Source organism: Mirounga leonina, unplaced genomic scaffold (assembly GCF_011800145.1).
Source record: "Mirounga leonina isolate KUSES-001 unplaced genomic scaffold, KU_Mleo_1.0 Mir_127, whole genome shotgun sequence".
In the NCBI taxonomy this organism is placed as follows: Eukaryota; Metazoa; Chordata; class Mammalia; order Carnivora; family Phocidae; genus Mirounga; species Mirounga leonina.
Window position 1 is genome coordinate 73,225,626 of NW_023270316.1, and position 12,101 is coordinate 73,237,726.

General features: G+C 46.6%; 3 protein-coding genes across 5 annotated transcripts in view; 1 reads left to right on the plus strand and 2 right to left on the minus strand.

Annotated features, from left to right (window-relative positions):
- Nucleotides 1–3,331, minus strand: part of LOC118009560 (protein POLR1D-like) — a 44,895-nt gene extending 41,564 nt beyond the window's left edge. The window contains exon 1 of the mRNA XM_035003645.1: nucleotides 3,235–3,331. Within this exon, the coding sequence (XP_034859536.1) occupies nucleotides 3,235–3,260 (26 nt within the window). The 5' untranslated portion in view covers nucleotides 3,261–3,331. The remainder of the gene's footprint in view (nucleotides 1–3,234) is intronic.
- Nucleotides 1,700–3,420, minus strand: LOC118009559 (DNA-directed RNA polymerases I and III subunit RPAC2). The gene is made up of 2 exons (XM_035003644.1): nucleotides 3,235–3,420; nucleotides 1,700–2,277 (listed from the first exon to the last, which is right to left on the minus strand). Exons 1-2 carry the CDS (start codon nucleotides 3,258–3,260, stop codon nucleotides 1,902–1,904), a joined length of 402 nt encoding a protein of 133 aa, XP_034859535.1. The 5' UTR covers nucleotides 3,261–3,420; the 3' UTR covers nucleotides 1,700–1,901.
- Nucleotides 3,421–4,722: 1,302 nt separating this feature from the next.
- LNX2 (ligand of numb-protein X 2) overlaps nucleotides 4,723–12,101 on the plus strand; it is a 79,570-nt gene continuing 72,191 nt past the window's right edge. For 2 of the 3 annotated variants that reach the window (XM_035003639.1, XM_035003640.1), the window contains exon 1: nucleotides 4,723–4,919. The gene's annotated coding sequence lies outside the window, so the exon portion shown is untranslated. Of the gene's footprint in view, nucleotides 4,920–11,575; nucleotides 11,726–12,101 lie in introns of all 3 variants that reach the window. The other variant, XM_035003637.1, reaches the window with a different exon arrangement.

The window sequence follows — 12,101 nt, forward strand, 5'->3', positions numbered from 1 at the left end:
CTTTTGTCCATCACTAGCTTGCTGCCCTTCCAGGCCAATGACACTCTTAAGAGTTCCTCTCGAATTCATCCCTTCACTGTACTCAAAGTATTCAGATGTCATTCCCACTGTACTTAAAATCCAAACCCCTTACCACCCCAACTCTCTTCTCACCGAATCCATAGCCTACGCCCTTCTTGCTTACCATGCTACAGATAAGCAAATCTTTCAGTATCTTTAATTCCTCAGACCATCGCCTCAAGACCTTTGCACAGCTATTCCACCAAAACACATTCTCCTTTTTGCAGTTAGCTCCTTCTCTTCCTGTAATCTTTGGAAGAGCTTCCCTGACTTCCATACCACAAGCTGATTGCCCTCTCATGTTTTCTATCTTGACCCTGTATGTTTTCACAGAATTCCAAGTTTCAAAAAAACAAAAACAAAAACAAAAAAACAACTCACTCCTGTATGTATGCTCTAGGAGAACAAGACCTGTGTCTCATCCAATACTGTTCCATCCCAGGGCCTGGTATATACCAGGTGCTCAATAAATACAGAAATATATTTATCCAAAGAAGTTGAGTGCAGGAGATATAGGTTCTAGGCCAGACTAGGAGGAGGAGGTCTGATTGGAGTGAATAAAAGGTTATATGCCATAACTACCGACATGGATTTAGCTAGTATTTTCTAATTGTCTACTACCCATCAGGCATCGTGCTGCAAGTCAGTATAGTGGGTAGACAATATAAGCACTAACAATAGCATAGTAAATCCAAGACCGGGAAACGCAGGAGTAAAATGAAAGCACATACAAGTGCCCAAACTAGGGTGGGAGTCTGACCTTAAGTTCTTACGTACCCTAGGGCAGAGCAGAGTAAGGGTGTTCCAGGAATATGGAACAGCAAAAACAAAGGCCCCAAAGCACAGAGTGCTGGGGTGGGATGCTCAGGTTCAAAGTTGACAAAAGATTTAGGATGAATTAAGAGCCAAGTTGGGGTAGGACAAATATAAGACAAGGTTGATGAGATTAATAAGACAGCTCAGAAGTGGTTCACTAATATTTTAAGTTTAAAAAAAATCTTTTCCCAACACGGAAATTTCGTTTTCCCCATCCTTATCGTAACCGTGGGCTATACTTAGATACCCACATAAGGACTGAAGATGTTACCTGGTCATGCCAGCTTTCTCCTTTTATAATATAAACTCTCTGGACCTACTTAGGTCCTTTCTGGCAAAATATTTTATTAGTGTCCTGAAATTAAAGCAGTAAACTGGCACCTATCCTATAATATGCCACCACAAAGATGGAGCTAGATCCTACCTAACTCTCCTGTGAAACCAGAATTCTCACAATTCTTTCAAGTTCTTCCCCACCCTTGCCCAACCTACCAGTCGTAGTAAAAGATGTAATTCTCTCATGATTTACTAAAAAATATCTAGCAAGAAGCTAAATCCTCCTCCCACTTCCACCTTTCTTTCTTTCTTTCAACCAACCACAGTGTATCTGGGGTCATGCTCTATTGCATCTCTCCCTCTCCCCCAATCACAGCCATGAATGCATATTCTTTTGAATTCCCTTGATCAAAGCCCTTGTCTAGGCCTCTAATTTTCTTCTAGCTTTCTTACTTTCACTGTTGGCTTAATTAAAAGAAAAAAAAAAACAAACAAAAACCCCCTGAAACAGTCAATCTTCCAGATGAAGCAACAGAAACCACTCAAATTAGTTTAAATAAAAGAGGGAATTTATTAGATGAGTACAAAGGTTCTTGCAGGGATTCCAACAGCTGTAATGGGTCATAGCTAGAAGCACGCCTTTCTGAAGGACAGATCGTGTTGTAATCACAAACTTCTACTTCTGGGTTTTGCAAGATCACGAAGAGAATATCCTAGAGGATAGTCCTCCCCGTATAGTGCATAAGGGACTAGAATGTGGATTCATTTCTGCTTGCTTTTTGATCCTTATATTCCTTTATGCTGGCCTCAAACTTGTCAAGCACATGTTGGCAGACATTCATGAGCTCATTCAAGCCTCTCTGAAATGGCTCAACAGCTGGAAGAGCACCTCGAGTCTGAATGCGTAAATTAATTTTGCTCTCTGAAGGATGGGTTGTAGTGTAACCACAAAATTCCACTTCCGGGTTCTTCATGATCATGTAACGAAGAGAATTTCCTAGGGTATGGTCCTCCTCGTGCAATACAAATGTCACACAGTGTCTATCTGTTCCAGCTGCCTGGACCATTTCCAGGGCTGTCTTCCTCTCGCCTTCAGCCATTGAGGTCTTCAATCCAGATATTTTTCTACACACATATTTTTTATAAAAATGAGATCATACTGAATATAGTTTTGTAACTAGCTTTTCTTTTCATTTACTGTATCACAATTGTAACATATTACTCTAATGCATTCCAATTACATAGAATTATTTGTATTAGCCCCTTATTTTCCTGCCTCCACACATTCTATCAGTAAATATTTAATTATTGCCTCCAGTTTTTCCCTACTCCATTTGACCGTCCACATGGCCACAAGGGCACAAACTTAAATGTTTCCTAAAATATTCTTTCGGTAGAATCACGAGAAAGGGATAGGATTAGAATAGGGTGGGCTCTGCTAGAGAATGAAAGGGTATTTAAAGGCATACAAAAAACAAATCTGAAAAATTGGGACTGCAGATTATCATCGCGCAGGCCCCACTATGGTTTCCATTTGTAGGGGATAAACTAGAATGGAAATTCTGAGAAGTGTCAATCAAGCAGGAGGGAGAAAGAACTGAGCGCACAGAGTCGCTTTATTAGCAATCTACAGAGTTAGGTTGGGCCACAGTTACAGGGGCTTAGGCCTGACAGAACGCACCAATACCAGCACTCGGCGATCGGAGGCCTGGTGCGTGGTCTTACCTCAGTTTTATTTACTCCTGCTGTTCTCACTCGGGTGGGCAGTTTAGGGACTTAACTCCGGCCTCATAACGTGTGCTCCCTCCAAGACACCTAGTTGTACGGAGCGCCTCTACTCATATACATCCATATGTCCTCCCCTCCCTTCCCAGTCGGGGCCCCTTCTCCCCGCTCAGGCGCCCACTTCTCTCTCCTCCCCTGTCCTCCCAGCCAGGCCCTCGCTGCCGGGCCGGGCCCGACCGCGCCGCGGAGGCGGAGGCCCCGATCGGCCACCGGCCCCTCGGCCACCCGCTCCCGGCGCAGGGCGCGGCCTGCTCCTCCCGCCCGCCCCCACCGCCCACCCGCCTCCACGGCCGTTACCTCTCCAGCTCCTGGTCCTCTTCCATCGCGGGGCGGCTTCCGGGATCCTCAAGTGGTGCTGGCGGATCGGAGGCGCTAACCCATACCGCGAAACGTGCAGGCGAAGCAGGAAGGAAGGAACGACGGACGGAAGGAGCCGAGGACGGAAGGAGGAAGGAGGAGCCGCAGCGGCGCGGCGAGGCCCAGCCGCTGGGCGGGGCGTGTACGTTCGGCCCGGAGGCCCCGCCCACAGGCCAGGCTCTCGGCGCGAGGAGGGCGGTGGCCAGGCTGGACTTGCTCACCTGGAGCACCCGGAGCCAGTCCGCCTGCTGAGCTAGCCAGGACAGGTGGGGTAGGTCTCCCGGTTCACATCAAGGCCGAGACCCGCCTGTGGGCGCTTGCGTTCAGCCCTTGGCACCTTCCGCCAGGTGATGGCGAAGGGGGCGGGGCTTTACCTGCGGCCCCCAAATCACTTTCCTTCTTAGGGCGGAATCACACCTCTTTCAGACATGCCGCTTGACCCATGGGGCACGGTGTTACTCTGGCGGGACCCCAAGCCTGGCGGGGGGGGCGGGTGTTCAGGGAATGACAGGTTTAAACTATAGTTGATCAATACACCTTGATGAATTTCACAACAGAAAAGGATGAATTTAAGATTGTGTTTGTCATCCGCGATCTTGCAGCTGCACACCTCAAATGGGTCAAAATAAACCTTCGTTTTTATCTTTGCGGGGAAGAGCGAGAGCTTGGAGGAAACTGCTCTTCTTCCCCCTTCCTTTCTGTCCTAGAATCTTTTCTACACCTGTAAGACGTACGTACTCCTTGCTCTGGACTTCCTTTTCCTTTTACCCTTTTGGCTTAAACCTCCCCACCTGCGGAACCTCCCTCTCACCTTTGTTCCCAGGTGCCTCTGCCCCCGCCTCGGCAACCTTTCACCACCCGGACTCGCTCCCCGCCCTCCTTTTTCCTTCGTACCTCTCCTCTCTCCGTCGCCTAAGGTGTTCTTCGCTAAAAACCCCCTTCCCCCGTCCTCAACCCCCTACTCTCCTCGCCCTTTTCAGCCGGGTCAGTCCCCGTCCCTGCACCTTGCCCCAGAGTCCTCTCGCCCCAACACACCTATATTTCTGCTTTCCTGCGCCACCTGTTCTCTTACCCCCAACCCGATTCCCCTAGATGTTCACTGCCTCCCCCAGCTGTTCCCCTCTCCTTGCGGCGGTCTGCGGTGAGCGCCGATCCACTTCTCGAGCGTGTCTTCTGCGGCGCGGGGGGATCAGGCGGGCGGGAGGGACAGCCGAGATCGCGTGGGGGAGGGCAGGCGGCGAGGGGCGGAGTGGGCTCACTCTAACCCGGGAGTGACGGCCCCGGCCTGGCCCTCCCCCTGAGCTCTCGGATAGGTGGAGCCGCTCTCTGGCCCGCCTCTTTCCCCGCCCCGTGCTGCAGCCGGTTGGCCCAGGTGCGTGTCGGGTTGGGCGGCTCGGCCCCGGCGCTCGCCCCCGGGAAGGCAGCAGGGGCGGTTGAGAAGTGAAGTCTTGGCCGGAGTTTACTTCTTGCCAGGAGATCCGCGGTGGTGGCAGCGGCGGCGGCGTTTCCCGGCGGAGCCGAGGCCGGCTGGCTCCCCGCTCCCTCAGCGGGCCGCGGAGAGCGGACCTGGCGCTGGGCTGCGGCGCTGGGAGCCGGTGCGCGCCCCGGGCGGCCGCGCTTTCCCAGTGAGTAACTTTGCCCTGCCCGCCTGGCCCCGCGCCCTGTCGCGGGTCCCGGGCAGCCGCCTCAGGTGCGAGCGTCGGCGGGGTGTGGGGCAGCGCCGAGCCGGGGGAGGCGGCAGACCTCCGCAGCTCTGCTGCTCGCTCGCCGGGACTGTGGGGGACGTAGACCCGGCCCCGCTGTGGGGCTGGCCGCGCTGGTCCGGGGAGGGAGGGACGGGCTGTCCTGAGCCGGGTGCCCGCCGCCGGCCAGGCGCCTGGGAGAGGCGGGAGGCCCCCGGCTGTTACCATTTGGTGGTTCCGGCCACAGTGTTGCTGCTCTTTGCGTCGTTTGCTTTTGCCAGGAGGGAAGAGGTGGGGATGAGTTTCTTATTTCCTGTGTGTGTGTTGTAAATGAGAGCGGCACTAGCTACCTTACATCGGATCTTGTCCTCCAGGAAAGGAATAGGGAGATACCCAACGTTCCAGCCTGTTGCCTATGAATTCTGACCTTTCCCTTGAGGCTGGAGAGGTGGGAGATCTCAGGTCTTCAAGGAGGTAATTTCAAAATATGGATCTCGATTTGGAAGCAGTTGCACACAAAGCACCATTCAGGAAGGACCTCACTCGCTTTCAAAGCTTCATGCCGTATGTTTCAAACAAGGACTTTTGGCATAGGTAGTGTTTCTTCTGATATTTCAGTTCGCTGTTAAGGTTAGGAATCAAGACGTTCTTATCTACCAGGGGCTACAGTACACTGAGGCATGGACTTAACTGTATAGATGTTTCTCCTTAAATCACAGAAACCAGAAACGAAGGTGAGTGTAAAGCAGTGGCAGGAGGAACCAGTTGCGAGCCCTGGTTTATAGGAACTGCCTTCACTTTAAGAATTTCACGTTCTTGCAGCAGTAGTACTTATTTAAATGTCAATTGGCTTTCTTCCCAGGACCGATTTAAAAATTTTTTCTTTCTTTCTTTTTTTTATTTATTCATGAAAGTCAGAGAGAGAGAGAGAGAGGCAGAGGCAGAGGGAGAGAAGCAGGCTCCCCGCCCAGCAGGGAGCCCGATGCGGGACTCGATCCCAGGACTCCGGGATCGTGGCCTGAGCCGAAGGCAGACGCTTAACCATCTGAGCCACCCAGGCGCCCCTAAAATTTTTTTTTTTCCCTTGCATGTAGTGTGATGCAGCGCTGATGAAGTTGGATCTCAGTAGATCAGTTTTATTTTCTCTGACAGGTTTGATTCCCATCTCCACAACCGTTCAGAAAATGGACTTTGTTTGATCTGGTATCCTTTCTGGCCTGTCCAAGCTTTTTTGAGCCATGAAAAACAAAGTTTGGCCTTTTTGTTTGTCCAAGTCCCACATGTGAGTTTTCCCAGAGGAGTAAAATGTAGTCCAAATCAGGACCAAAGTACAGTAACACTACTTTTAATTTGGCCCACTTGTGTGTTAACACTCCCAATTATGTATCTTGTTTCTTTCTTCTCATAAAGTTAGAACATTTTCATTATTTATTTATTCAGCATGTAGTAGAGTGCCTGTTGCCTGCTGCATGCCCAGACATTGATGGCAAGGGTCAGTTCTTTCCCCAGAGGTGATCATAGTCTTATTTGGAAGCGATCCATACTTGTTCCATTAGCTACCTGAAAGTAAGTTGAATAAAATGCTGTGGGGACTTAGAAAAGGGCGCATTTCTGCCTGGAGTTTGCTAGGGAGGACCTCATCTAGGCACTTAACTCTTCAGACTGCTGTGGAATTTTTGCAGTACATTCTAGGCAAAGGGACTAACATGTAGGGTGTTGCATTATGAGATCCACATGTAGTTACTCTGGCTGAGGGGCGCATTGTTTGGGGTTGGAATAGTGGTCAGGGGTTGGTGTATTATTCATTTCAGAGCACTTAGCCCTTTGCCTTGATTGCAGTAGGCACTCAAATACTTGTTGAACTGACTTGGACAGAAACATGGAGGATTTTGTGTGCCAAACTAAGAAAATTGGGCTTTATCTACTTAGTGATACACAGCTGCTAATTTTATTTTAATTTTTTCAAAAGATTTTATTTATTTTAGAGAGAGAGGGTGAGTGGGGAGCAGGTGGGAGTGGGAGAGGGAGAGAGAGAATTCCAAGCCCACTTGAAACAGAGCAGGGAGGCTTGCGCTGGGCTAGATCTCATGACCCTGAGATCATGACCTGAGCCAAAACCAAGAGCCAGATGCTCAACCGACTGTCCCACCCCGGCATCCCCAAAGCTGCTAATTTTAAATAGAATGTCATGGGGCACCTGGGTGGCTCAGTTGGTTAAGCATCGGACTCTCAGTTTCTGCTCAGGGTCCTGAGATGGGGCCCAGAGGCAGGCTCTGTGCTTAGTGGGGAGTCTGCTTAAGGATTCTCTCTCCCTTTTCCCCTCTCTCAACTTGCTCATGTGCGCGCGCGCTCTCGCTTTCTCAGATAAATAAATAAATCTTCAAAAAAGAATAGTGCTTGGCATATAGTGAGGACTTGCTAGATGCTGGTTGTTATTCTGTGTAAAGGCAGCGGAGGTAGAGCTGATATGGCATTGAGGAGGTATATTTGGTTAGACTAGGTAAGTGACTAGATATGATTAATGAGAGGATGATTCCTAGGTTTTTTGACTTGAGGCATTGGAGTGTACTGGTTAAACTGGCTGTGAAGTCAGTACAAAAGTTGAATTCCATTGTTTACCTGTAGAAGTACCATCCTGAGCTTTGGTTTCCTAATATTTAGGAAATGATCATAGTACCTGTCTAGTAGGGTTTGAGGATCAAATGAAATTACGCATAAAATGCCCTTGGCAGAGTACCTAGCATGTTACAAGTACTGAGTAAATATTAGTTGTTCCTTTAGTGATGATGACATTAATGAGCTAGTAGAATGTTGGAAGATATGAAAAGGAGTGATTAAAAGCAACTGAAGGTAGAAATGGGGAAGAGAAGATAATTAGTTTTGGACCAATCCAGTGAAGTGCTAATGAATGGTTGAGATGTCTGTGATGAAGATGTTGGATAGATGTGCTGGGCAGGAGCTAGGAAAGAATGGAAAAGAGGAAACAAAGAGTTTGTATAAAGCCTTTGTGGATATTGTTAGCTTTTTTTTTTTTTTAAGATTTTATTTATTTATTTGAGAGAGAGAGAGAGAGAGAGTGCACACAAGCAGGGGAAGGGGCAGAGGGAGAAGAGGGAGCCTGACGTGGGTCTCGATCCCAGGACCCTGGGATCATGACCCAAGCCAAAGGCAGACAATTAACCGACTGAGCCACCCAGGTGCCCCTGTGGTTAGCTTTTTGGAAGATTTGAGGAAAGGGGAGGCAAAGAAGAGGTTTGTAATACAGCAGTGCCAGCAGTGTTTATGTTGAGTATTAGGCATCTCTATCCTTAAAATGCATTTTGGCCACCATCACAGGGGAGCTCCGGGTTCATAATCTAGTTGGCTCTGTGCTCTTCTCCCCCTCCTCTTTCTTTCCTTTCTGATTGCCCCCCAAATTAAATTATTTTTTACTCTGCAGTGTCATTTAACTTTTCCGTGCTTATGGGGCTAAAATTCACTCCAGGCCCACTTTCCTGTATCAAAATCCAACAAGGTTTCTAGAAGAATCAAAGGTCTTGTTTCGAAGGTTCCACTCAGGAAGCAGTGTTGGTTGAAAAAAAGATATATGTATTTATATATGTGTGTGTAATATATATGATTTGACATGCAAGATATATATATACATACATATGTGTGTAGATATATATACACACACATATACATATATCTGTTGTATATATGTGTGTACGTACACACACATATATATATGCAAATCTTGCATGTCGAATTATGGTTGTAAAAGACTTGGCCAGGCCCAAAAGGACTCCATTATGGGGCCTGGGAGATTTACAAAGAAAATCCCTTTCAGTTTCCTCTCCTATGTCTCTTCCCCTGGAAGTACAAAACAGTAGAAAAATCTGTGATTATGTAAGTTTTTGGTTGGTTGGAGTTAAAAGAAATGGCTATTTTGCATATTAGTCTAATGAAAATTTGAAGGAAATTTTTTAAAAAGCAAGTGCTCATAATATACATCATGATAATAAATTATCATCTGGTTAGTATGCTTTTAAGCAGGTATCGTAGGATCTGTTCTTTAGAGAGAATGCTTCAAGTGAGCAGGGATCATATCAGTTTTGTTCACTGAAAAATGCCCAAGTGCTTAGAATCATAAATAGTAATGTATGCATGAATGAATGAAATGGATCCGTTGGCTTTGATCAGTCTTGGCTCACAGATTTCTCTGAATCTTTGGAACAGTCGTTGGTCAGAGGGAAAACAAAAGAGAATTGAGCCAGCAAGGAAGCCTAAAGCGCTTCATGTACCCACAGGAAGATATAGCAACTATAATAGAATTTATGGCTCTTCCAATTCAGTGACTGTAGTACCTACTACTGTAATTATTTACATGATTCCCTCCTTTTTCACATTTTCCTTTGACAGCTGTGAGGGGTGTGGTGGGAGGAACAGACTTAGGCAGGGTTATTGTTTGGTTCAGAGTTGAACAGACAATAGCTGTGTCATAACTTTGTCCTCTCGGTTATTAGCAAAACTCTGGAAGTCTTGCTTGATTAGAAAAGCTGAAAAAATAGTAGAAGTCTTTTGGGCAGAGGGTTTAAACATAGCTTACACCTTTATCTTTCCAGCCTTGAGGTTTAGTACTATTACTTCTGACAATCAGAATCCCTCAGTGGAGAAATTATTTGGGGGAAAAATTATTTTTGCTCAAAATTGGACTGGGTAAGAGAAATGAGAAATAGAAAAAAAGTGCAGGAAATAGGCAATAAGCCAGTAAAGCTATATACAATATACACACAAGTATAGATGTGCTTTTATATATATATAAATATGCTATAAACAGTCATGTGTCCACTTAAAAAGCATACCACTTCCATATGTAAAACAAATGAGGTTTTAATTTTTTCTCTTTATTGAAACAGTAATCTTAGAGTTCTTTTAAATAACAAATTGCCCTAAAGTGTGTAATAGGAGCCATTGTAAGAAATGTTTATAACCAAGTTATGAGGACCTGTATCTCTCACAAAAATAAGGTGTACTTGACTATAATAAAGCTTCTAAAGGTTCTGTTGGCTATTACTTTGTTTTATAGATAAAAGTAAAGTAAGTCTGGGAAATATTTATACCCTTTCCTCCGCCCTCCTATCCCCCACCCCCCAAATTAAGAGTTTGGCTACCAATCTAAAAAATTAATGCATCATTCAGAATTCTTAATACTGTTCAATCAAACTACATAAATATTGAACAAATAAATTGGAGTCCTTCACTTACATCTTCATTGTTGTGACCATTGCCACTTTTCTTCCACATGATTTTAATGTTTGAGCTTTGAATTGTATTCGTGTAAGCATACTTGATGTGATCAACACTGGGCTGTGTGGACCATGAAAGACTGTCCCTGCCTTTGTACAGCTGAAAATCTTAAAAGACATTCAGTCAAGGAGTTAGTCATTCCAAGCAGGGTGGCTAATGCCTTTCACTTCTAGTACCTTTGCTCACCTCCAGTGATCTTCACTTCCACTGTATTTTAACATGCCTCCAAATTTTTCACATCAGAAATCCTGAGTTTATATATCCAGTTCTCTGACCCCAGCTTCCTACCCTGTCCTTCCCGCTTTCTCCCACCCACACTTTCTATTACAGTGCCCTTCTTCTTGACAGAGACAGCTTGCCTATGTCTTAATTCCACCCCACCTCCCCTTCCCTGTTGTTTTAACATCTGTTGGCCTCGAGGTCGTCTTCCCTATCCAGCCCTTGTTAAGCACCTGGAATATGCTTTTACTGGTACCTCTGCCTCTCTTGAACTTGTTTTTGTGCTGTGTCTGCCAGATAATATCCCTGTTCTGATTAACTCTGCCTTTTCTCCGGAGTTGCTCTGGTAACACCAGTGAAAGGCCAGGCCCGAGATGCAGGTAATTAATTGTCTCTCAAACAACCCCTCCCTACCATTTCCCCCAGTCAGTTATATTTATGTGGCACCTACGGAGTGCTCTGACACTGAGCTAAGAACACTGGGGTATCCTAATAGTGCGTACATTCCCGGCGAGATAGACATTCATCAAGTAATAAAACCCACTATAGTAACAAAGTGCTCTGGAGAAATAGTATAGGGCTATGTTGTCCAATACTGTAGTCACACGTGGCTGTCGAAATGAGGCTAGTCTTCTTGTTGGTTGGTTTTCTTTAAGATTTTACTGATTGGTTGATTTCAGAGAGAGGGAGTGTATACCGCGAGGGAAGGGAGGGGCAGAAGGAGGAGAGGGAGAGGGAAAGCATCTCAAGCAGCCACCTTGCTGAGCATGGAGCCCTACTCGGGGCTGGACTCAGGCTTGACTTGGGGCTCAATCCCATGACTCTGAGACCATGACCTGAGCTGAAACCAGGAGTCGGACACTTAATTGACTGAGCCCCCCAGGTGCCCGCAAATGAGGCTAGTCTGAATTGAGATGTGCTATAAGTGTGAAGTACACACCAGATTCTGAAGATTTAGCATCAGCATGAGATAAAATATCTCAATTTTTATATTTACATGTTGAAATAAGATGATAAATTCTGGGTATATTGGGTTAAATAGAATATTAACTCATTCACTTGTTTCTTGTTTTGTTTCATGTGGCTACAAGAACATTTAAAATGACCTGTGTGGAGCATACCCTATTTCTGTGAGGTAGCACTGGTGAGGGGAACTAGTCTCTGGGGAGCTCCGTGTCCCTGAAACCTTCCCTGAGGAAGTTGTCTTTGAACAGATACCTGGCTGAGTAGGTGTTACACAGGTAAACTCTCCTCAAAAGAAGAAGTGCTGGGGGGGTGCGCCTGGGTGGCTCAGTCCATTAAGCATCTGCCTTCGGCTCAGGTCATGATCCCAGGGTCCTGGGATCGAGCCCCACATCGGGCTCCCTGCTCCTCGGGGAGCCTGCTTCTCCTTCTCCCCCTGCCTGCCGCTCCCCCTGCTTGTGTGCTCTCTCTCCGTCAAATAAATAAATAAACTCTTAAAAAAAAGAAAAAGAAAAGAAAAGCAGTCAGGTGGATGGCCTTTTGAAGGAGGGTGAGAAGATGAATGAGGGAGCTGGGAGAGAGAGGCCTGGGATCAGGCCAGGGAGGAAGGCAGGGCCAGATCATAGAGGCCTTATTGGCCCTAAATAAGGAACG